At 40.4% G+C, this 26,994-nt stretch overlaps 1 protein-coding gene across 2 annotated transcripts in view; it reads left to right on the top strand.

Annotated features, from left to right (window-relative positions):
- Positions 1-25,548, top strand: part of PXDN (peroxidasin) — a 2,220,827-nt gene extending 2,195,279 nt beyond the window's left edge. For both annotated transcript variants that reach the window (XM_044070259.1, XM_044070249.1), the window contains one exon: positions 16,463-25,548. In XM_044070259.1, the coding sequence (XP_043926194.1) occupies positions 16,463-16,591 (129 nt within the window). In that variant the 3' untranslated portion in view covers positions 16,592-25,548. The remainder of the gene's footprint in view (positions 1-16,462) is intronic.
- The last annotated feature ends 1,446 nt before the right edge of the window (positions 25,549-26,994 follow it).

Genomic DNA, 26,994 nt, shown 5'->3' with positions numbered 1-26,994 from the left:
TAGATAATCTTGGTGTGCACTGATTTCTATAAATCATTTGATGAGCATGAAACATCCTTCTTGTTTTCCTATCTAATGTAGTCAACACCTTTTGTGGCCAGTCAATCACTCCAAAATTGTAGGTTAGGACAGGGAGAGCAAATTGGTTTATAGCTTGAATTTTGTTCATAGATGTCAACACTGTTTTCAAAATAAATTTGTCTTCAAAAATATTCCTTATTAAATTTTATTTGCATTTGTTCATGCTTTATTGTTGATCCTTCATCAATTCCCAAATATTTATACACTCCTCCTTGCTCAAGTTCTTTTATGTCACATTCTTGTCCCACACCAATGTTTTCTTGGTGCTGCAGCGTTCCTGCTTTAAAGGTTGCTTTTGCATATTTATTAAGCCTAAATTACATTCTTATATTATCTGAAAAAGTTTTGAATACTTGCAGTTGTGCTTTCAGTTCCTCATCTGATGCGCTATACAGTTTTAAATCATCAACAAAGAGAATGTTTTCTAGGAGCCAAATTATAGCCATGACCTAAGCTGTTAAGTTGACAGTTAATGGGTTAAGGGCAAGGCAGAATAGTATCAGAGACAGGGAGTCACCCTGGAATATCCCCCTTTGAATTTTTATCCCTGGAATAATAATTTGTCCTTTATCATGGCTTTATTGCAAACTGGTCTGCCACTGTTTCATGGTCACTGTAATGTAATCAGTCAGTGTAGGGTGTATCTTATACATTTTTAAGTACTCTTTTATCCATGAATGTGGGATACTGTCAAATGCTTTTTTGTAGTCAATCCATGCCATACTTAAATTCTTTCCCTTTTTACAGTTTTTCACGATGACTCTATTTAGCAACAAATGACCCTTTGTTCCATATGACTTTTTATTACCCTTTTGTTTTATTGCCATAATTGAATTTTCTTCTAAATGACTGTAAACTCTGTCGGCATCAGTTCCGGTGTATAGTTTTTACATCGTCTGAAGGCAAGTTATTGGTCTATAATTTTTAGGGTAGCTTGCAGGTTCACTCTTATGTAGGAGCATTGTTTTTCCTGTTGTTAGCCAGGTTAGTGTCTGTTCAGGGTGTTCATATAAATAATTCTTACTCATTGCTAAGTCTTCATCCAAAGATGTTAATACTTTTTACCAGAAGTTAGGTACTCCATCTGAGCCTAGGGTTTTCCAATTAGTCTTTTCTTAACTTTGTTTCAATCTCTGTGACTGTTACTTCATCCCATTTCATATCCTGTACCTTTAAACTTCTTATTCTTTCTTTTACTTCTTCTATCCATTTAGCATCGTTGTTATGTTCCACAGGATCTTCATAAGTACTTCTCCAAAATGTGTCTATTTCTTCTTTTTTTTTTTTGGTGGTCTTTCAGTTCCTTTCCCATTTCTCTATAAAACTTTTTCGGTCATCAATAAATTGCTTATTTTGTACTTTTCCTTTATATTTATCTACGTATCTTCTAAGTTTTTCTGTCTTTGCTGAGATTTCAATTTTAATTTCTCCAAATCTTTTGGGTTTCTAATGCCATGACGGGAATGGACCCCATTCCTAAGTTAAAGTATTATTGAAGTTCATGAAATTAATATTGTTTCAGTCTTTGATGTCAACGTGTCCAGTAATGACACCTTCTGCAATTCGCACTGGGTTACATGGATTGGTAGCATATCTAAATACGATTGTAGATTCTTTTTTATAAGACATGTTACTGCTACTATTACTGGAACTGTCTGAATTTCACTGTTTAGCTTACTTCATGTGCACAAAGGATCATAGGAAATACAAGGCAATTGAGACCTATGACCATTTATGCCTTGTCAGTACCCACCCTCAAACTGATGAGCCAGTATAAAGTTGAATCTCTCAGTCACTCTCTATTCAGATTCATGTGGAACTCCCACCCATAGTTTGCCATTACTTTTCATTTTTTGTCTTTTCCACTACCTTTTCACAGCATCCAAGTGATTATTGTTTTTCATGTCACTCAGACATACCCACCCGACCTTCATTGATACCATCTTTTAACCTCTTTACCATTATCCCCGTTAAATGCCCTTTTTACCACTTAATATAGTGCCTTCTGGTGCTTGTCATGCAGTTACTATGAATTAATCCCATTCCCCCCTTTTAGAAACACTGTTTTCCTCACATATCCTGTCTTAATCCCCTTTCTACACTTCCTTTAACTTGCGCCTTTGATAATCTTTACTTCATACCTCCTCTCTAGGTAATTCCTTACCATATTATATTTTAAAACTGATGTCTTGAGGGGGCTGTTTTTGTGTTATTTTGCTTATATTTTGCCCTGAATATAGAATTATAGCTATGGTGCAGTAAGTTGTGTATTTTCATAGTAATGATCTGTTTAATTAAAAACAGGAAACCAAAAACTTAAAAGCAGTACTAGATCTGGAGGAAGTGGTAGAAAACCCCATACACCCCCCCCCCCCCACACACACACACACAATGAAAGGCCTTTATTTAATATAACAACCTCCAAGATCACACAAGCTCAGGGCACATTGACAGTTTCTGTCTGTGGAATTGTAATCACTTAGTCATACAAGTTTCATTTGTCAGTTTAAGTTTACTTGATTCATTTTTGGTATCTGGTGTGGGACATTTGTATACAACAGACTTTGGTTTCTAACAAAATGAACTTTAGCTCGCTTGTCTGTATCATCACAAAGACTTCAGAACAACATTCAAATCTACATCACATGGACACACACACACACACACACACACACACACACACACACACACACACACACACACACACACACACACACACACACACATACCAAATCATGAACCATATGATATATAACAATTAATTCAGTTTTAAATCCATATACACATATAAGATAACTGTATACATATACTCATATGCATTTAAATACTTTTAAACATATTACTCATATACATCTAAGTACATTCAGCTATACTTCGTAGGTTCATAGGCTCATAGGTAAGTACTAGGCTATCTGCCCATGGGCATTTATAAGCCTAGCCACAGAGTGATGGCTTTCACCTCCCCATTAGATTAGTAACCTGGGCCTCTGTCAACAGGGCTCCTGAAGTGATCCCAGGGTAGAACTTAAGATTACCCATCCACTCATCAAGATTTCTCTTGAAGAGGGTCAGAGAGGAGCTCTGTCGAATATGGATTGGGATTCTATTCCAGAGTGAGGGGAGTCGCTGGGACAGGAATCTATCCCTCCAGCATGTCCTGTTTATTGTTGTACATAGGTTCAAGTCACTAGAACGAGTGGTTCTGAGGGATCTTGTTTTTTGAGGTGAAGCATGTCCATTAGTTCAGGGTTTGACATGGCCCTATAGGTCAGGCAAAGGTCACCTCTGAGCAGACGGTAAGCGACTGAGAAGAGCTGGAGCTTTTTTAAGTCGTGCTTCATAGGGTAATTGTGTAAGGCCCTTAATCCTCTTAGTGAGGTACTTCTGTGGTCTTCTAGTTGTTGCAGGTGTCTAGTGAGGTACATCCCAAATGGGGCATTGTACTCTATTATAGGCCTAATGAGTGAGGAGTAAAGGGGCACAATCACCTCCTTGGATCTGGATGAGAAACCCTTTGTGATTAGGTGTGCCACATAGAAGGATTTCCTGACCGTTTTGGCTATGTGGTTATCAAAGGAGAGCATGCTATCTACTTGCGTACCCAGGTCCCTAATTACTTCTTCTGTACTTAGTGGATTCCCATCTATGTGGTAGTTTGTAGGTACTTTGTTTTTCCCAAATGGGATTACTATGCATTTTTTGGCATTTAGTTTGAGGCCATGACTTTGACACCAGGTGTTTGTCTCTGTGAGACTCTTTTGCAGTATGTCTGTGTCAGCTGGGGAGTCAATTATTGCACCCAATTTACAGTCATCTGCGAACTTGGTTAGCCACAGTCCCTCCGCCTTTGCCTGTACTTTGGAGAAATATATACCGAACCGGAGGGGTCCCAGGACTGAGCCCTGTGGGACTCCGCTTGTGACTGGTTTAGAGTCAGACATGGCGCCTGCCACTCTTACCGTGTGGGCTCTGTCTGAGAGCCAATTGGCAACACATCTCGTGACATGGGGGTTGATATTTAAGCTGGTGAGTTTGTCTATGATTCCTGAGTGTGGGATGGTGTCGAACGCCTTAGCAAGGTCCAAATATGCTGTGTGGACCACCTTCCCTTCATTTATGGCCTTGGTGACTGTTTCAAAGAAGTCGACCTAGTTCAGGAGGCAAGATCTGCCTTTAACAAAGCTGAACTGGGTGGGGTCCAGTGTCTGGAGGTTCCCAATGTCCCTGTTAATGAGCTCCATGATAATGCGTTCCATGGCTTTGCAGACCAAGCTAGTCAAGCTTATAGGGTGATAGTTCCCAGGGTCAGTTGTGGCACCACCTTTGTGGAGTGGTACGACTGTTGCTGTATGCCATTCTTTGGGTACATAGCCTGCAGAGAGGCTAAGTTAGAATAGTGATTTGAGATGGGGGGTTAGTTCATTTTGAAGCTCGTTTAAGACACAACCTGGGATAGCATCTGGTCCCATTGATGCTGTGTTTTTGGCCTTTGCAAGGGCTGTCTTTACTTGTGTGTCTGAGATATCTGGAGTGTCAAATTCTTCTGGGATGGGTGCTAGCCCCTTTGGTGGAGAGGGGGGGTGAGGTTTGCACTGAACTTGTCAGCCAGGATGTTGGCAATGTCGGTTGGTTCAGTGTATTTATGGCCATTATGCACTAGCTCGGAGCATATCTGAGAGTTTGCCCCTAGACTCTTGACATAGTTAAAGAAGGCTTTGTGGTTATCCTTAGAGTCATTGGCTATTTTTCTTTCGAAGTTGGCCTTGGATGATTTAATGAGGGAGCGCAGTTTTTTACTGATGTTAATCAGAGATGCCTTCTTATTTTGGGATTTTGTTCTATCTTGCAGGAGTTTCCTTCTTATGTTGTAAAGTTTTTTTATGGCCGGGGTCCACCAGACTGGCTTCCTCTTTTTTGAGGAGTTGGTCTTGGTTTTACTTGGGATGGCTCAGCCATGCATTCTTGAAGGTGTTCATAGAATGCACTTGTAAAGGATTCTGCCGATGGGTCATCATTTTCCATTTGATTGGGAGCTTTGAAACTTCCCACCTCGGTCTTGAGGAGTGTGAAGTTGGCTTACCTTGATTTCCTTGACTGGGTGGGGGGGGGGGGGTCGGGATGTGGATGTCCAGTGTGATTAGTTTGTGATCTGGTCTTATCAATGATGAGTTTACCTCAGGTGTGGAACATAGGTTCTCCATGTTGGTGATGACCACGTCCAGTATGTTGTCACCTCTTGTGGGAGTGGTGACCAGCTGTTCAAGGGTGTTTGAGTTTATAAACTCAAGGAAGCATTGGGCTAGGGCGTTTAAGCTTGAGTAGTTTTCCCAGTCAATGTTTGGATAGTTGAAGTCACCCAGTAGCATGATGTTGGGTAGAATCTTCATACTTTCTAATGTTCTCAGAAATGCTGCGTGAGGGTCCTGAGACAAGGTGGGAGATCTGTAGCAAGCTATAAATTGAACAGTCAATTTACCCACTGTCAATTGCACTTGGATGGTTTCAGATTCCACGTACTGTGCTACTAACCTGGAGGTGTGGGTGTTCTTGATGAATATTGACACACCCCCTCCTTTTGTGTTCCGGTCCTGGTTTTGGGACCTAAAGGTATGGTAGGAGTTATAGCCTGGTAGTGCCGGGGTGCTCTCTGGAGCCTTGAACCAGGTTTATGTCACTGCACATACATCAATTTCTTCCATACTAAGGAGAGCCTTGAGTGCGTGCATTTTGAGGTTTAGACTTCTGGCGTTGAGCAGCATTACCCTCAGTTTGTGTTTATTATTGTTGTTTCATAGGTTCATAGGTTGGTACTAGATTATCGGCCCTAAGGCCTATGTAAGCCTAGCCATAACAATTCCCTGGAAATTTATTCCCACAAGATTTACTTCTCTGGGCCCCTGTCTAGCAGGGCGACTGACATGATCCTTGGGTGAATTTCCTATCTCCTATCCAATCATCAAGGTTCCTTTTGAAGAGGGCCAATGAGGTGCTCTGCTTGACATGTATGGGCAGTCTTTTCCAGAGTATGGGGAGCCTCTGGGTCAGGAACCTATCCCTCCAGCATGTTTTGTTCATTGTGATGATAAGGTTTAGATCCCTGGAGCATGTGGCTCTTAGGGATTGGGATTTCTTTAAGTGGAGCATGTCCAACAGCTCAGGGTTTGACGTGGCCCTGTATGTTAAGCAGAGATTGCCTCTGAGTAGACGATATGCCACAGAGTATAGCTGGAGTTTTTTTAGACGGTCAGCATATGGCATCTGCTTTAGGCCTGTTATTCTTTTAGTGAGGTATTTCTGTGGCCTTTCCAGCTGTTGCAGGTGTCTTGTGAGGTACATACCAAATGGGGCATTATATTGTATAATGGGTCTAATGAAGGATGAGTACAGTGGGACAATGACCTCCTTTTTTCTCGATGAAAAGCCCTTAGTGATGAGGTGTGTCACGTAGAAGGATTTCCTGATTGTTGTGGCGATGTGGTTATCGAAAGTGAGACCACTGTCGACTTTTGTCCCTAAGTCTCTCATCACACTTTCGATGTTTAGTGTCCTGCCACCTATGTGGTAGTTCATGGGTACATGTTTTTTTCCAAAGGGGATGACTACATTTCTTGGCATTAAGCTTGAGCCCATGGCTCTGGCACCAGGCATCTGTTTCTGTAAGGCCCTTTTGTAGAATATCCACATCATTTGGGGATTCAGTAATGGATCCCAGTTTGCAGTAATCTGCAAACTTTGTTAGCCAGAGTCCCTTAGTGTTGGCCTGTACTTCAGAGAGGTAGATGCCAAGCAAGAGTGGTCCCAGGACTGAACCCTGAGGTACTCCACTTGTCACTTGTCTGGAGCTGGATTTGGAGTCGGCTACTTTTACAGTCTGGGTTCTGTCAGTAAGCCAGTTGGCAACCCATTGAGTGACGTAGGGATTTATGCCCAGCTTAGTAAGTTTATCTATGATTCCAGAGTGGGGGATGGTGTTGAATGCCTTGGCGAGGTCCAGATAGGCTCTGTGGACCTCCTTACCCTCGTCCACGGATCTGGAGACCGATTCGAAGAAGTCAATTAGATTCAGGAGACAAGACTGACCCTTCACAAACCCAAACTTGGTGGGGTCCAGTGTCTGGAGGTTGCCAGTGTCTTTTCTTTATAAGTTCCATGATAATGCGTTCCATGCCCTTGCAGATCAGGCTTGTCAGACTGATGGGACGGTAGTTCCTGGGATCCAAGGTGGATCCTCACTTGTGGAGTGGGATAACTGTAGCTGTGCGCCACTCAGTGGGCACGAAGCCTGAGGTGAGGCTATGATTAAACATGACACTTAGGTGGGGTGCCAGTTCATTTTGTAGTTCACAGCCTGGGATGTCATCTGGTCCCATGGATGCTGTATTCTTAGCTTTGGAGAGTGCTGTTTCTACCTGTGTGGCTGTGATTATCGGAATTTGGTAATCTTTTGGTATTGAGATGGGCCCTTTAGGGGGTGAGAGGGGAGTGAAGTTGGCATTAAATCGATCTGCCAGATATTGTCAGTAGCCTTGGGATCAGTATATTTAATGCCATTCTGTTGTACCTCAGAGCAGATCTGAGCATTGCCATTTAGATTCTTGACATAACTATAGAATGCCTTGTGGTTGTCTTTGGAATCTTTGGCAATTTTATTTTCGTAACTAGCTTTTGAGGATTTTATGAGGGATCTCAGTTTCTTACTGAGGCTGGTGAGGGAGTTTTTTGCATCCTGGAATTTTCCTCTTTTCTGCAACAGTTTCTTCCTTCTGTTGTATAGTATGTTTATGGCAGGGGTTCACCAGATTGGCTTCCTTTTTTTGGAGAAGAGCATATTGGTTCTATTTGGGATGGCACGATTCATGCACGAGTGGATGTGCTCGTACAGTGCTTTAGTGTAGGATTCTGCAGTCGAACTTCCAGATCCTGTCTGCGTGGGTGTTGTGAAGTTTGTCAGTTCTGACTTCAGTAGCATGAAGTTGGTTTTGGAGAAGTTTTTTAAGGAGGCTTCCTTACTGGGGGATGGGGGTGGGATGTGGATGTCAAGGGTGATTTGCTTATGGTCAGACCTGACCAATGAGGGGGTGACCACTGGTGTGGAGCATCTATCTCCCATGTTGGTAATGACCAGGTCTAGAATATTGGAGCCCCTGGTGGGACAATGAATTAGTTGATCCAGGGCATTGGAATTTATGAATTCCAAGAACCGTTGGGAAAAGGAGTTGGTACCCGAATAGTTTTCCCAATTAATGGCAGGGTAGTTGAAATCACCTAGTATTAGGGTGTGTGATTGTATCTTAATATTTTCCAGTATGTTTAGGAAGGTGTAGTGAGAATCTTGGGGTATGGTGGGGGATCTGTAGCAAGCTGCAGTTTGGATTGCAGTCTTACCTAGTGTTAGTTGCACCTGGAGAATTTCAGATGCATTGTGTTGGGCAACTAGCCTGGAGGTGTGAATATCCTTGGTGAATATGGACACTCCTCCACCTTTAATGTTTCGGTCTTGGTTTTGTGGCCGAAAATTGTGTTAAGAATTGTAGCCTGGTATTGCAGGGGTGCTGTCTGGAGCCTTGAACCAGGTCTCAGTCACTGCACAGATATCGATGTTCTCCATTTTTGAGGTTTAGACTTCTAGCATTGAGTAGCATTACCTTCAGATTTTGCATGCTTGTATCTGTTACGGTGGTGGTTTTATCCTTTGAACCTTGCCTAAAAAAGGCGCTATAGGGGTGGCAAGAGCTTTAGCCAGTAACCTGAATCCCAGGGTTAACAGGTGCAGACCATCTCTAACAAAGCATCATGGTTTGTCGATCATGTCTTCCCAGGCAGACAAATACTGGATCCCCTTTGAATGACACCAGAAGCTTAGCCAATTGTTGAAGTCAATCATTTTGTCTTTATACTGTATACTTTATACTTTATAATTATAATTCTGGGCGAATGCAGGATGCTACTCAGGGCTAGGGTCATACCTGCCTGGGTCACATGATCCACGAGCTCTTCCATGTAAAACGTAATTTTATTGTGAGACGTTAAATAAAACTGTTCTACTGTGCTTTGCGTTGATTCTGGATCTGTCATTGTGCCTTATAGTAACTTGGCGTACTTCTTGTGGACGTTTCCTACTTGTTGCTGCTCCTTTTCAGTGGTTTGTTTGTTTGCAGCTTTGCTTGCGGTTTTTGTATGTTGACTGTGTATCCCAAGGCCTGTAGCAGGTGTATGGCAGAGGCCAAGTCCTTTAACAATTTTTTCTTGTTGTCCGCTTGTATTAGGCAGTCGTCCAGGTATGGATAAATTTGAATTCCCTGTAGTCTGCAATGTGCAATTACTGATGCCAGGCATTTCGTGAATACTCTGGGCGCAGTAGATAAGCCAAAGGGCAATGCTGAGAATTGATAATGCTCTGATCCTGCAAGAAATCTGAGGTGTCTTCTGCAATTTGGTCGGATAGGGACGTGCAGGTATGCCTCCTTGAGATCTAGAGTCACCAGCCAAGACTCCTTGCCCAACATGGGAAGAAGTTGCTGTAGGGTCAGCATTTTGAATTTTGGCACAATGAGATAAGTGTTCAGTGCGGACAGGTCGAGAATAGGCCTCCATTGGTTTTCTTTTCTTGGTACAAGGAATAGTCTGGAGTAAAATCCTTGGCCTTGTTCTGAACATGGTACCTTTTCTATAGCTTTCATCTGAAGTAAATTGCTGATTTGTCTTAAAGCCTCTGCCTTCTGATTTGGTGGAAGGTTTGGCATTCCGCTTCTTTTTGGCAAAGTGTGGAAGTGAAACCTGTATCCTTTGTCTATTATTTGCAATGTCCATGTATCCTTTGTAATGCAATGCCAGTTTTTTGAGAATAAAGCCAGCTTTCCGCCCAAGGGTGCTTCCAGTTGATCCCTGGTAGGCGGAATCAGAGTCAAGTCATTGCGTCTGTCTTGTAGTAGTGGTTGTAGTTGTAGCTGTTGCACTACTCCTCTGGTTGGCAGGCTGCCACTGACGTCCTCTGTAGGAGCCCTTCGATTGACTTCTGCCTCTAGGGCGTCTGTTCCTGCCTCTCTGGGCTCTGTTAGAGTCTGGAAAGGACCAATTCTTTGTAGGCCAGTTTCTGCTGAATCTCGGTGGTTGAACTTGCAGGAAATCTTTAACTGTTTGCACAGATTTTGCTTTTTCTTCAACCTTTTTTAGAATCTCCTGTGCAGGGGAGCCAAATAAATTTTGTTTCTCCATTGGAGCATCGAGGAGTTTAGCTTTGACATGGTCCGGCAAAGATTGCTCCTTCAGCCAGGCATGCCTACGAATAACTGCCCCAGTCATAGCTGATCTAAATGAAGCCTCCAGTGCATCATAGCCACATTTTAAGAAATGATTACTAACCTGTTGTGAGTTATGTACCAAATCCTGAAGGGATTTACGGTCTAAGGGTTCAGTAGAAGAAAGTTTCTTATTCAGTTCATCTAACAAATACTCTTGGTACTGTATCATATGGAATTGACAGTTTAATGCCCTGGCAGAAAGAGTTGCAGATGTATACACCTTCTTTCCCCATCTCTCTAAAGCTCTAGACTCTCTTTCAGAGGGTAGGGGATTTTTGGCAGTAGCGGCTGCGACCCCTTTAGGGCCTTGAGAAATAGTTTCTGGGTCTGCAGCATGGGCTTTATACAGATGGAAATGAGAATCCGGGACCCTGTAATATCTGTCAGGTTTGGCAGGGGCCGGAGGAAGAGTATCATGGGCTGTACTGACATCATTGTACACATCATCAATTACATTTAGAACTGGAGGTATAGCTAAGGGCCTATGCTGAGGCAAATGCAAAAAGGTCCTTAATCTTTTTCTAGAATCAGAGAAATCCTGACCTTGCCATTGAAAGTGCTCTCTCATGGAGTGTAAGGTCTCCCTAAAGGAAAACTCTTCAGGAGGGGAGGCCGAAGGGATAGATTCCTCTGCATCTGAATCCTCATAAGGCGAGTAAGCCCCTTCCTGGTGGTCTGACAAGTCAGATCCATCTGTGGAATCATCTGAGGAGTGTGGTTCAGAGGGGTCAGTTCTGGGCCTTTTGTCTGGAGGAGGTTGAGAGGCCCTGTCTGGGTGAGGTTGTGAACCCCTAATTAAGGAGATAAGGTCCTCAGCAAGGCTGAGGATCTGAGAACTAGAGGAAGGCCTCTGGGATGTAGATTTGGCAGGCAAAGCTTTTGAAAGTTTGGCAGCTTTAGCCCTAGAAAAGGCCTTAATGGACATAGAAGCTGGGGGCCTAGCTGCCCCACGTGCAGGGGTAGAAATGTCCAAAGGTATGGTGTCGGACAATTCCTGAACACTAGCTTCGGTAGGTATTTCTGAAGCCGACTCAGCTGGGGCCTCTTGGGCCTCGGTGGTCGGAAGTATGGTTTCGGAAGAAGGAATCGCCGAGTTCTCGGTTTCGGCCGAAACCGAGACACTCGCAGTAGGCCTAGCCGTGGTTTCAGCCGAAACCGCGGGCCGCGAGTGTCGGTCCTTTTCCTTGCGTTTTTTGACCATATGCGAAGTCGGAGTCTCCGACGGCATTTTATAAGCAAAAGCGGCTCCAAAAAATTCCTCTGCAAACTCCGACCGACGTCTGAGAGTTCGTCGGTTGAAGGAGGCACAGGCTAAACAGGCCGATACGTCGTTGTCTGGGCTTAAGCAAGGAAGGCAGTAAGAATGGAAATCCTTATGAGGTATTTGTTTCCCACAAGTTAAACAATTATTTACTTTGTCTGACATCGGCTGAGGCAAGAAAGAGTCCCCAATGGGGTACTTAGCTTTTTTCAAAGTCTTCGGTAGCTGAAATCACTGGATCTGACCGACCGGCACTTGCGAACAGCTTCTGCTTCGGGCACCGCGCGGCAAGAAAGACTGAGGAAAATGGCGTCGGCTGATGCTTTTATACCCCAGACGCTCTGACGTCGGGGAAAGTGCGACATCAGCCGAGGCCAGACCCAGGCTTTGGAATCCGGCCGACCGAAGGGCTGCCTGAGGCAGGACAACCCATATGTTATGACTGCAGATGCATCCTTGAAGGACATCACAAGACACCAACAGGGAGGATGGGTGGGGACACTAAAGCTATTAGCCTACAAAGCACTAGAGAAAGCCACAAAATGAAAGTTTTTAAACAGATAAAGATTTGTAAAGATACAGAATGCTTTAACTGCAAACAGATTAGTTACTCGTGCAGATTACAATAAAAGTGGCAGGTTTGTCTTTTGAGCCTTGCCTAAAAAAGGCAGTATTGGGGCGGCAAGAGTCTTGGGCAGTATTCAAAAGCCCAGGGGCGACAGGTGCAAGCCGTCTCTGGCGAAGCAACTTGGCTTGTCAAGCCTGTCGTCCCAGGCTGACAAGTACTGGATCCCCTTTGAATGACAGCAGTAGTTTAACCAGTTGTTGAAACTGATCATTTTTTCTTCATATGCTGTCATCATTTTGGGTGAGGGCAGGATGCTACTCAGAGTCAAGAGTCATACCAGCCTGGGCTACATGGTCAGAGAGCTCCTCCATGTCTCTTTTCATGTAGTCCAGGGAGGTACGTCTCAGGTCATTTACACCAACATGTACAATGACAAAGTCATATTTCTACTTGTTGTGGAGTGACCTGAGTGCATGTGTTATGTGGCGGATTCTGGCACCCGACAGGCAGCTTACGGTAACCTTTTCCTTGTTCAGTCTAGTGAGTGGGACGTCTGTGTGCCTGATGATAGAATCACCGATTACTAGTGTGTTAGGTGTGTTATTTAGCCTTAGGGGCTATTTTTGCTTGGCACACTGACGTTGTGACATATGTGTTACCTGGTTTTTGTTGTGGGGTGGGGGTTGCTTGGGTGTATGCTGAGGAGGTCTCTGTTGTTTAGGAAGGTTCTTATTTAGAGCCTCCGAGTATGTTTTTGCGTGTTTCTGAGAGTTGTTTTCTGGTGCAGCTATGGCTGGTCTATGTGAGTTTGGTAATGTGGTGCTAGTGTTGCCCTTCTCCTTGTGACTGGTTGATCCAGTCGTGGGTTGAGAGAGCTTAGCCTCCAGTTTGGCTGTGTAGCTGCATCTCTCACATATGTTTGTGTTGGTTGGGAGGAGGAGGGGGTTGTCTGTGTACATGAGGCAATTGTAACATTGCGTCAGGATGCCCAGATTCACCAGCTGGACCGAAGAGCACACCTGAAGCTGTCCCTTGAACATGCCTGAATAGCTGGTTGGGACTGTATTGCTGATTGGATGAGTAAAGAGCCTTATACTTCCTGAGTTTAGGGCTGAAGTGCAAGCTGTAAGCTAGTGCTAGTTTTAGTGAGTTTTAGTAAGTGCCGGTCTTAAATTGCCTTATTTCTAGTGCTGGGTTGAAGTGTTTCAAGTTTCAAGGGAAAAACTGAAGTGCAGACTTCGTGGAGCCTGGAATAGTTTAACTGCAGCTAAACCTCAAACCAAATCCTATTTTAAACAGTAATAAAATAAATAAAATAAGTAAATACAATTAGATCACTTATTATTTGTTGATAATTGTTTTCTCCTTTAAAAAACATTTTATATTAATGGATTAATTAATTAATTCCAAGATATATATATATTAGGGCACAAATTAATTTGCCACCTTGCCTCATGTTTTTCTTACCTGTTCTTAAAATTACCACCCCACTCCCACCCCATTATCACACAGTTCATGATCTGTAACACTGAAAGAAAACTTATTCTTTTTAACTTCACAAACTGTAGAGTGTGTTTTGCTGAAGCATTAGTGGGATTTTTCTGCCTATTAGCATATACATGCTCCCAAATCCTTGTAGATAGCTTTCTAGTTGTCATACCAACATAAAAGGCTACATCCTGAACAAGTTGCAATGCAAGTTAAAATTGTAGCATGCCTTACAATATATAACTTTATTAAGGTGTTGTAAAAATATGTAGGACTCATCATAAATGCATCTACAACATTTACACAAGTCCCTTTGGGCTCATTTATAGGCACCAGGTTAATATTTGTACTATCAGTCTGTAGTAACTATTTAAGTTTAATTCCTTTTTATATGGAAAATGTCTGTCACCAACTACTGAAAACAATTCACTGTTACATTTTAAAATTTTCCCCTTATGTAATATGTACCCTTTTATGTTCATACAATTAAGTAACATTTTTAAACTGAAGGAAAGTGTAAAGGAATCAGAATTATTATGGCCAGTACAATTATATCCAGCTACTAAAATGGAAGGAAAAATAATATCTTCTGATAATGATATCATTAGCAACCTCACCCAAATTATTAATATTGTAACCTCTTTATGAAAATATTTGTATAATGTATTTAAGCTCTAACCTGAAAATTGTGTCATCAGTAGTTAGACAAGATACCCTAACCATTTGTCCTTTTGATGTATTATTTATAATCCACCCTAGATGACTGCTGCTAAAGTAAACATACTTCATAGTTAGGTACTAGGCTATCAGCCCAAGGGCCTATGTAAGCCTAGCCAGCAAGGTTCCATAGCTTACGCCACCCAAGAAAGTTATTGTTTATATATATATATATATATATATATATATATATATATATATATATATATATATATATGAAAAAATATATATATATATATATATATATATATATATATATATATGAATATATATATATATATATATATATATACACACACACACACACACACACACACACATATATATATATATACATATATATATATATATATATTTATGTATGTATGTGTATATATATATATATATATATATATATATACACACACACAATCACACACACACATATATATATATATATATATGTACACACACACAGACACACACACACACATATATATACATATATATATATATATATACACACACACACACACACACACATATATATATATATATATATATATATATATATATACACACACACACACACACACACACACACACACACACACACACACACACACACGTGTGTGTGTATGTATATATGTGTTCACCACATAATCCCGAAACCCCGAAATATCGAATTCCAAAATCTCAAGACCATGCAGCTCATAAACCTTTTAAAACCAGCATCCATATGCAATGAAATAGCTAAAAATCTACATGTAATCCGAGGGATACTAGGGTAAATTCCAAAAAAGTGGTACTCATCCGTAGATCCCTTCCACTTTAAAAACAGGTCATCTACAACCCATAAAAGAAAATCTTGGAAAAATAGAAAAAGGTTTGTAAAAATGTCTAAAGCCCACCATCCTGATAACAAATTGTCAGACACTGGGCAGGCATAACACCCATGTGATACGTCACACTTATTGAGTCCTTTTTTAAACACATTTATTGAATTATTAATTCTTAACACAAAATAAATAGTGACATGTATTAATAACTATTTATTTCATGTATTAAGAACTGATGCATGAAAGACATGAAATAAATAATTACAGTTTTTTTTGAAATGTAAAAAGTATGTTGAATTATAACAACTCACCTTCAGTGGCATTTTCAGGTGAAGAAATCACAGTGATAGTCCTGTGGATCAGGTACTAACTGGTTGGTTCATTCATTATGTGTACTAGTTAGTGACCTTACCTTACTAGCAGTATCACACGATGTCCACATTTGACAAACTGTCAGACAAGTCATTGTCTTTCTCATGTTCAAGTGATAGTTTTACGAGGAACATAAGTGAACATTTTTGCATCATCAGATATTCAGATTTTGGAATTTCGCATCCAAGTAAATTCAACACTGCAAAATTTCATGGATGTAGGTTTTATGGTGGTGCTAATTCTTGAAGTTGGTTGTGTTTTTAAGACTTTCTGTTTTGTACTTCTGCTCAGAACAAGTAATCCTTTACTTTTGCAGCAGATGATGTTAATGTCGTCTGGATTAGTAATTAATTGTGAAGACTGCAGTGGTGGTGCTGCGGTAGCGTTGTCGCCTCATTGCAAGACGTTGTCCCGTTCGATTCTCAGCTAGAGCGTCTTCTGTGTGGAGGCATACGTGAATGGAGCGTGCCTTCATTGAAGGTTATGCGTCAGGGCTGGTAACCCAGTACATAAAAATCCACTACTAATCATTAGTGGACCGGAGTTCCGCTGTGGCGACCCCTAACTGGGAAAAGCCGAAAGACACAAGCTTATGTAATTGTGAAAGGACCAAATGCCTTTTTTATCTTGCCTGTTGAGTAGTTCCAGTTTTGAACTAAAGTACAAATGCTAAAAAAAAAAAAAAATTGTACTGTATTTTTAAAGACTTATTATTTCTATGCTTGCTGTTATTGTTCAGAATTTACAGTTTCAATTTTGTAACATTTGGTTCGATACAGTAAGATACTGATAGTATGTCTGAAACTGCCATTCATGTATGTCTAGTCTGACTTTTGCTCCTTCTCTTCCTCCTCAGGATGGCCAGGTTACCTGTTTTATAGAGACATGCTCACCATCTGACTGTTTAAAACCAGTGAAAGTTGAAGGAGTCTGTTGTCCTGTCTGTGAGAAGAAGAAGAAAGATGAAGAAGCAGTAAGGCACTAGATGGCCTGCACACTGAGTGAACTCCAGCTTGTCAACACACATTTCCCGACATTTTAAGAACTGCCCTCTGATGACCAGTCACTATAGTACACGGTACTCCAGGTTTCAAGCATTAGCAGGGTATAGCTTTTGCCAGGCACCATAAATTTCAAAGCAAAACGCCATATTAACATGAGCAACAAGCTGGATGGCTGGTATTTTAAGGTTTATTCAGTAAGGAGGCCATGCCAGCTATAATAATGTTGAAAGGGAAATAAACATGAAAATAACAATAATATCTGCCATGGTTTACTGGCATTAAGCTTCTCAGGTTGGCTGTACTGAAACTGGTGCTACCTGTATCTTTTTTATATATCTATCAGTATAGCAGAAATAACTGTGGAAGTGTGTGATGTTATCACTGATAATGAAGCAAGGATCATGTTTTGTTTTAATTGAGACACATGTAACCTCTCATTTTCATTCAGATGTCATTTTTAAAACAGTCTGAAAACATGTTATGAAACTTTTTTTTTTTTAATGCCTAATACATGATTTTTAACTCTTATGTTATTAGAGGTGCTCATAACTACAGGCCTTCTTGGAGGTGCTGTGCCCCCGTTATGGAGATAATGTGAAATGCTGTTTGTTTCTGACTTCTGTATGAGGTGCCTGCTGATTGCATTTGATATCTGCTGGTGTTGAAAGGGTATCAGAAGACTTGCTGTTTCACTAGCCTGTAGCACTGGTTATTTATCCCTTCATAGTTTTGTCTGCCATTTTCGGAAAACAAAAGACCATGGCATGACTACTCTTTTGACAGCACTGTCCACAGTACTGCCATAAAGGTATTTTGCATTTCTTTTTCACTTCTTGTTTAACAGAAAATAATTCTGTGACTGTTTTAATAGTAACCATATCATTGTACTATGAACCTATTTTTCAGACACTTGTACCATATTGTGTATCCAAATGTAAATATTTTCAACAGAAAACATTATATTTTTCTTACTGTGTAGCATTCATACAGGTCTAGACTGATAACCTGTTTTAAAAAAACATCATACCTCATGCCTAACTTTGTCATTTGTGCTGCTTTTCTTTGGACAGCACACTACGTAGAAGGCAAAAAAAAGTGTTGCAAATTATAACGTATATTACAGATGCACTGTTTTGTTATTCGTACCCGAGTACAACAAAGCCATTATTACATGAAGCAGGTCACATGTTATCAGTTACCCATAGCGACACTGGCATTTAATCTTTATAGAATTATGTTAAAGGTATTCTTGGAACAGTGATAAAAATATAATGTTCTTAACTTTGTATTTCAGGAAAATTACATTTTATATTAGGGGGCACCAGTATATAGCTGTTTTTTATGTAGAGAGTAGTATTTATTTGGTTTGTAATATTGATAATGTCCAATATATTGGTTGTAGAAGAATGAAGCGCACTTTGTCAAAAGAAGTAGGCAATGCATGCATAAAGACATTTTCTATTCTTCCCTTGAAAATCAAGCTTTCATCTACTATTTGCCTGTTTGTTCTTTTTCTAAGACTCCTGACATCTTAGGAAGGCATCATTTAGTAGAAATTAGGAGAGTATGCATTCTATCTCCTCCACTATTAGTCAGAGTGTAACATTCATTAGGAGATATTTTGTGTGCATCCTATCGCCTGCATTATTATCTTGACTGCACCACTCAATGCCCACTGTGCGGAGCTGTTGTGGAAGCTTGTCGGCACACCCACATAATGCTCAGCTGAATTGCTGTGGACTTCCTGTTGGACTTGCACTCTCCAGAATACCTTTAGCATAGGCTGCACTTGTGGGCTTTCCTGCAGATGGTGCTTTTGCTGTGGGACTCAGACAGCTCCCTGCTACTACTCCAAAATGAGTAAACTGGCAGCTGCCGCTCTCTTCTGTCTCTCCCTGGCTGGCACCTCCAGAAACCCGGTCAGTAATCATACTTAGGCTAACTGGAGTAGAGTCATCACTAGACTTCTACACCACATATCCCATTGTCTGGGGGGGGAAAGACTTTACACTTAGTCCATTTTTTTTATTCAGATCTTAATCCATGTCCATATAAAATAATGATAAATAATTTTGCTGAAAGTAACAAGTACAGTAGGGAGTGCAAATAAGGGTGAGTGTTTTCAATGCTTCCTTATCTTCCTAATTGTCTTGGTGTCTAGAAGCCTGGACTCATTATTTTTCCAATCTGCTTGCTCTCTTTGTCTCTCTCGCATGTGCGCACACGTGCGCATACACACACACACAGTCTCCTGTCTGTCTCTCTCCATCTATTTGTCTCATACATGCATAGATTAACATTAGCAATTATAAAAAAATATATATTCTTTGTATGACCTAACTATTTCATTTCATTGTTAATGCACATTGACATGATGAGTGCCTCCATAAAAGTACTGTCAAACTCCAATGCATCCTTAGGTTATTTAAAAGTAGTATTCAGGAGCACGCCAGAGAATTTAGTATGACACTAAATACCTCCATTATCATGTAGGAAAGGAGAGGAGAACCAGCAAATGACACTTGATCCCCATCCTAACAGTCTGCTTATCTCTCAGGTTAGCCCTTGGCTGCCAACATCAGCATCATAGAGGGGAATGCTTCCGCTGCACCATCATGCCTGTTTTTTTAATTTGTTAAACCATTTTTCCTCTTTATTTTATTATAACTAATCATTGATTTTGAAGTGCTAAAATCAGCATTGATGTTATACTGGGTCATGACCATGTATCAGCTCAGTCATACGATCATAGATAGTAACACTTTTTCACACTTATTAATAGTCCATTTTCAGTCATCACATACCTGATGATGCTAAGAAAAATGGCATTCAAATGCAATTAAAGTATGAATAGAAACAAGGAGAAAGCTATAGTGAAACACTGAAAAATTTTCCATCTTAAAAAAGTAAAAAGGTGCAGATAAAATAAGGTGAGTGGGTATCTTTCAAGCTTGGAATTAAAGTACAGCACATTGATACGTATGAAATGTTGTAATTCTTACTGTTAGTTTATACTGTTGCTTTAAAATGGAGTCTTGTAAACAGTGTTTGGTGCTACAGTGTTGGGCTGGGGAGTAAAAGTGTTAGTTAGGCAGAAACAATCCACCTAATTAGGCTGAAATTCTCTGCAAATGACATGTTTTTTTTCTAAAATTCAAATAATTAGTGTAATGTTTTGAAAGGTTCCACAGTTAAGAACTTTAAATTTCAGAAAACATTTGAATGGCCCTCTGTGGTGGATGATGGCTGGAATCTCGCTTATCATTTCCTTTTTTTGGCAAAGTTGTTCAAAGACCTGAAGCTGTTTTATGTAAGATATGTACAGTACCCATATGCACTTAGTAGCATCAGCATGTTACATTCAGGGGGGTGTACCTGGTCTCACACTCCCATTCTTTGTAACTGTTAGTAGTACAGTTCTCAGTTCAAGTCTGACTCATAATAGAGTTCCTATTTAAAGTGTTAAAAAATAAAAAAAAAATTTGGAGCCTTTCAGGTGTGCCTACAGTCAAAATTTCCCAACCAGAACCTAAACAGGAACTGCCTTTTGTGTATAAGGAAGCAGCAACATGTACAGCGTTATCCAGAGTGCCAAATCTTCAACCTGACCATTCAGTGCAGGCAAACAGAAAAGGTGAAAGCCTTTCCTAACAGCCTATGGGGAGGCTGCTTTCGAGAAGACCCGTCACTGGAATCAGCAGGAGGGTCTCATGTGTGGCCCCGGCAGGAGACAGGATAGAGAGAAGACAAGGATTTCAAGAAGTCATTTCAGTTGTCAGAGACTTCTTCAGTTTATAGACCCATCATTTTGAAAGCCAACACCCTTTTGAGTTGACACTCATCATTGGCTGGTGATCATGAACACAGTAAGAGAGGTACTTATTTTCAACCTGTTTTGGGACTGAGGCCTTGGGTTCAAGAGATAGTCAGTTGTCTTGTGAGAAACAGGCCATTGAGACTCCTGGATTGTTCTTTAAAGCAGATCTCAGGTCTGGAGGAACTACTCCTTTCACTTCCCCAGGGAAGATTTGCCACTGAAAGTTAAGCAGGCTTACATAGGACTTACCACATCGATCAGATTTTCTGAGTTGCTTTCTTATTGAATGAATGATCAGTGTTTTATGCTTAGTGAGATTTGACCAAGAGCACATAACCTTACATATGTGTGTTGCACAATAATTCTGCTCTCACTGAGCAATTTTCTTTATGTAGGATCTGCTTTCTGCCCAGGCATAAACGTGTGTTTCTCAGCTTGTGCCTGAGGTAGGTTTGAGAGGGCTGCAAGCCTACTTGCCAGTGGAAGAGGGAGAACGGACACTAAGAGAATGTCTTTCTCTAGCTGTGAATCATTTTGGTCAGGGGAAGTGGACTGGATCAAGGTACCTCATGGTCTCTTAGATTTTGATAAGAATATTGAGTCTTCTCCTAGTCTTAGTACTGTTCTTGATGACACTTTATTTAGGGAAACTTTCAGGCTCATGAAATCCTCATTGGACTGATTGTGAAGCCTCTTCTTATGCAGTAGAAAAGGTTAAACCAGTATTTTGGAAAGAAAAATGAGAAACCTCGGGTCATCCATCCCTCAGAGCCTATCTTGAAGGATGTAGCATTTGTGACCTGAAAGCTCTCAGACACTGGTTTCTCAGTCCCAAAAAAGATAGGTGCTCTGCTCAAGCCTAGAAGTGAGTGACATGCTTACTTTTCAGACAGCTCGTGGCAGTTTACTCTGTTACCTCTTTGGCATAACACAGGCAACAAAGACCACAGTATCTTACCATTCTTCAACCAGACAAAAATTTTAAAGCAGTGGACTGGTTTGGTAAGAAGATGGTCTGATGTGCTGTTATATGCTTTAGGGTAATGCATTATCTGCCCACCTTTCCAAGTTCTAGTACTTCCTCATACTTTACACATTGTAAAAGGTGATAAACCTCCATGTTTCTGCGTTTAAGTAATTTCTGAAAAAGACTGTCTGTATGCTGTCTTCATTGTGTGCCCACATTGCCTGTTATTCTTTTAATTTTGCTGGCTTGGAGCCAAAGGCAGTGTCCTTTGGTGTGTTTGTGTGCTTTTTAAGACGATGCTCATCAATTCATATAGGATACCACATTCTTAAGGAGGGGTAAGCTTCTCAAGAGACTATTGAGGAAAGCTCATCTGTCAGTCAAACAAGATACGGTGCCCACCCGGCTTTTTTTTTTTGTATGCTAGTGCACATAGAGAGGAAGGGACTTTTAAACAATCATAGTATCTGGCAGTGTTTCCTTGCCTAGGTCTCCAATGTTCCTCTTCTAGTGCTACTTTTAAAGGGGGTGCTGCTGTAGTCCTCACTACAAGCCATAGCCATCCTTATCAGGTTTGTCTTGTAAGTGTGTTACAAATTAAAGAACTGTTTCAAAGAAAAATGAGTTTTGAATGTATTCACATTCAATGTTTTGAATGTATTCACAGAAGCCCGTAACAAGTCAGAGCTCATAGGACCCCCTAGCCATCAAGAGCAACACTCCAGTTTCAGGCACTTTCCAAGGAATTCCTAGAACAGATCTATAAAGAGCAGGTGGATCCTTTTCATCACAGGACATGCTGGAGGGATGGATTCCTGTCCCAGAGACTTCCCATGCTCTGGAACAAGCTGCCTATTTATGTCAGGCGGAGCTCCTCATTGGCACTCTTCAAGAAAGATCTTGGTGATTGGATGGGAGGTTCAGCCCGGGGATTGCGTCTGTGGCTCTGCTTGACAGGGGCACGGGAAGGTAATTTTCTTGGGTGGAAAAAGACAGGGTGCAGTTTGGCTAGGCTTATATAGGCCCTGGGGCCAATAGCCTAGTACCTACCTATGAACCTATGCTTTCAGAATGAGAAGGGGTGGTTTATTGCCATCTATTCCTCATTACAAAGACAATACGAATACAGCCCCATTATAAATAATAGTGACTTCCAACAAACACGTTCATCAAGTTCTTAATAATGATTGTCGAGACAATCCTGTCTAGGTACTCCACATGTTGTTGCTGGACAAAACGGATTTCTTATAGTGCATTAGGATTTGAGGAATCCAGTGAAGTTTCTTCCACTTATTCTTAGACCAGCACCACTTCCTGTACAGGTTGCTCTTTGGCTTGTCTTCTGTCCCCAAATTGTTCACCACCGTTTTGTCATTGTTGACAGAAACTGTGCAGGAAAGGATTCTGTTAGTGTTTCTTACTTAAACAACTGGCCATGTCAGAGAGCTTCATTGCAGAAGATCCTTGCAGGGCCTTCCTCCCCATAATTTGGAAGATGTCTGTTCTGATTTTGGTACAGGCAAACTGTGGCTATGGTGCAGTGGATTTGGCAGCTATTAGGGGGTAGGACTGACACTGTACTGTAGAAGAGGTGCCGATGCATCCATGCATGTCAGCGGTGCTATCACTCTTACTTTGTGTGCATCTTTGTGCAAACGGTAAATGTAATCATTTAAACAGGCACAGCCACAGTCTGAGTTGTAGCTTCTAAAATGATTTTAAAGACTGCTTGCCTTGTCTTATGCTGTGTTCCTCTCTGTCCTTTATTAAAGCTACATGTACTTCCCATGAAAAGAAGACTTGGGTACTCTGTGAGTATGTGTTTCTCATTTATCCATGTACTAATCCTATTTTGAAGTCAACATCACCATTTTTTCTTCCATCTACTTACCACTGTACTGTAGCTGCCAGCCAGGGGCCTCCTGCTTCTGACTCCAGCCTTAACTCAGTATTCCCATCCTTTCCATAATATTCTGTAGTCTTTTCCACTCTCTTTTACTCCGTCTCCATTACACTTTGCCAAACTCATCTGCCTTGCTTCTTTTTCTGTCCATTCTGTTCACTTTAAGTCTAAGTACAACCATTTCCTAACCCCTGTCCATCACCTGACAGCATTCCCTGTATGCCTGCAGTGTATGTGCCTTACTGAAGTAGTCTGACTTATAAATGACTGTTTTTATTTACCTAGACTTCTGTCTTTGAAAGCAGTGCCTTCCATGTATCAGTTTATCAGCTTTTCCCTTCTGCATCTGCTATTTCTTTGATTATGTGGCTTTAATGGTTATGACAGCCCCACCGTCACATTAGTCAGAGTCTTGTTGAAATACATTTCTCTAATCCAACTTTGAGAATATCTGCTGTATTCAGAAAGACTTTGATGCAGGTGATTTGGGATATATAGTGTGTGATCTTTCACTGTAAAGTTACATACTATTCTCTTTTTATTTTTGTTTTATTGCCTTTGGTATTGGTATCAGCTCATGAAAGCTAATGGACTGCCCAGCTTCCTTCCAGATTTGCCTATGCCTCCTTATATAGCAACAGGTATTAAATTTCTCAGTACAGGCACAGTCACATTGGTTATTTCACCATGTTCTAAGTTAATTTAACACAGCTTTGTATGTCTTGTCCAGAGTGAGATGTCACGTGGTGTCTAACCTGTCTGTACTCTTTTTACACCCCCCACACACACACAAAAACTAACTTCATGTATGATGGATTTTTCCAAAGCACTTGTTTCTTCATCCACTAATTTGCCCCATTCTACCTACTTTTTGTCTTTGCCTACTTAATGCAACTGTTTCAAGCTTCTACATAATATGTAAAGTTTCAACCTTTCTCATTGTTGAGAAATTTATATTTCCTAAGTTTTAGCATGGAAATCAATTTATAATACCACTTTTACCTTTCTCAGTACTATTTCTTTTCCACCGGTACACCCCCTTTCACAGTTTCTATTCACATATCTCCTGCAGTCTCATTTCAGATTTTTTTATACTTTGTTCTTTTGATTTCTACTACTATTGCCAGTTTATTCATGCTCCAGTTGCTCCACTGGATCTTTATTTCTAGTAGTTCTTTTCCATATCCCAGTTTCCTGTGTACATTAAAAGTATCCCTATCTCCATACATTTGTCTACTGAATCTCTGAATAATTCTTGTTGGCTTTCCTTTATCCAAGTTGCCTCTATCTCCATTTACTAATTATCTTGTTCTTGCCTCCAGCATTCCCAGTTGCCACCTAATTTCATCATGATCTAGTAAGTTTAGCCTCCTATAGTCTTGACTGCTTATCCCCAATACTTCATGTAGTTCCTTAAGTCTTGGTTCTATCTATCCATTCTATATACATTTACTGACTTAGAAATGCTAAACCTGCCTTGCTGTTTTTTTTTTCCAGCAGTATTGTTCCAGGCCATTTTCACCTGATAAATATTTTAATTGAAAATATTATGTGTGATCTAGGGGCAGAAAGTTTGTTCTTGCCCCTATCCATTATTCCACCATTTTCTTCTCTCACCTGTGTTTTTTAGTTCCAAACATTTGCATTCTATATACCCATGAGAGTATTTGGGGGAAAATTAAATTTTCTGTATCTTAAGGAGTACTTTGAGAAAAAAAAATAAACTCTAGAAACCATGACAAGAGTCATTAAGTGTATTTTATGTAGGCTTAGAGTTTACGAGCTGGTACTGTACAACTGTATAAATAAAGAGCTTAGTGTTTTATAACTGTTTCACTAAATTACATGGATTAGAAAACAATTTCCATTTTCTCCAGTAGGAAAAATGTAGTACCAAGTAATTGTATCAGTGCTATACTGACATTGGTCCAACTGGAACAAAAAGTCACTCTGCTTTAAACCACAAAAGAGCTTTATCTCTAGACTTGGTATGTAAGCACACACACTGCTTTCTGTCATTACTAATTGTGTAATAACATAGTACAATGCATTTCTTGGATGAAGTTGATTTGTCAACATTTACACAATGGTGCAAAACTGGTTTAATTTATGTACTTATTATCACTGAAAATGAACAGCAGAATGCCTTTGTTTGGTATTGTAAAGCAGTATGTTCACCAAAGAAATGTTTGCACTGTATGATGGATGTTTTTTCAACAAAATAAAACGGCCATTCTTTTTTAATAAAAAAGATTTTCTTTTTAATGTATTCATATACTGTGTATCAGGAGGTTTGAGGTCATTGCTGGAGACCCTGAATAATGTTGCCTTGTCTTCTTCTTACTGATTTTATGTTTGCTTAATGTTTCAGTTAACTGTAAATTACTAGACAGAAATTAACTGAACAAAACATGAAATTATCTTAACTTTGAGGGGCCCTCTGCAAATGGTAACAGGATTTCCTCTTCTGAGGACTTTCTTTCAGCTCACAACATTCTCACATTTTATTCCTACCCTTAGGGATTTGCCCACCATCTAGAAGTGTACATCACAAATGTTTCAAAAATTGTAGGATGAAAAATAACTGAACAAAATAAAATTATCTTAGTTGGCAGGACCGTCTGCAAAAGGCAGAAGTTATGATTTAACCTTCTGAGAACCTTTCAGATCAGAATTCTTGAATTCTGTAGCTTCTGTCATCAAAGATTTCTATCATAATGTGAGGTTTATAGGAGATGTACCTACTGGTATAATCCACAGTCCTTTTCTACAAATCTTGGTTTAGTTTTTGATCCTGGAAAAATTGCATGGAGATGGTCCTTTGTTCACTGGCAAAACAATATAGAACCTAACAGTCTCCAGGTTAGGGTCAGATTATAGCCAGTACCTGCACTGTTGCTGCATTTATTGTCTAAGGAAGGAGTACAACATAAGGGAATGTCTAAGTGTCCGTGCTTCATTTTGCCAATGTTAGATCCTGGAATAACCTCCCCCCTTCTCTGACCTCTGTCCCCACTAACACACATTTCAAAAATGCTCTCAAATCACATCTTATGAATACATGGCTATGTCCATGCATCACATGAATTTTACAGTCTCAGCACATTTTACACCTTCCTTCCTGCTATCTCTACTGTATATATGCTACAGTTAAGTATCTTACTGTCAACTTGAAATTGTATAATATGTCATGTCTAATCATTTGATTTTTTTATTATTTTATCAAGTCTCACTAATCAGTGTTAAAGCTTTGATGTATGAGACTATCTATGTAAATTTGCTCACCGCTGATGTATTGTTTATTGTTTAGACTGGATTGTTTTAGACTTTTTATCTCTGTACTTAACTCAGTTATCACTGTTATATGATTGTTTGTATTACCATGTTGATGTTAATCTAATTGTGGAGCTTTTCTTCCCAGGCCTCCGCTGTAAATGGACCTGTGTCCAGTCGGACTATCCCGGTAAACAAATGTAAAATAAAATAAATAGGTAGCCGTTCTTAAGTCTGGTGACCTTAAAGATAAGGTACAGAAAGCTGATACCCTTCACAGAATTAAAAAACATGGCAGCAATGGAGGTTAATCTTCATAGGTATCAGCTGAGGGGTGCCACACAGTGTCTTAGGCATAAAGTAGAGTAAAGGGAAAATGAATAATGCCAGGCATCTAGCCAAAGGTTCCATATTCTGTAGTCAA

This window comes from Protopterus annectens, chromosome 1.part0, assembly GCF_019279795.1.
Source record: "Protopterus annectens isolate FY-2018-M chromosome 1.part0, PAN1.0, whole genome shotgun sequence".
NCBI classification, from domain to species: Eukaryota; Metazoa; Chordata; order Ceratodontiformes; family Protopteridae; genus Protopterus; species Protopterus annectens.
This window is presented reverse-complemented; position numbering and strand designations above follow the sequence as displayed.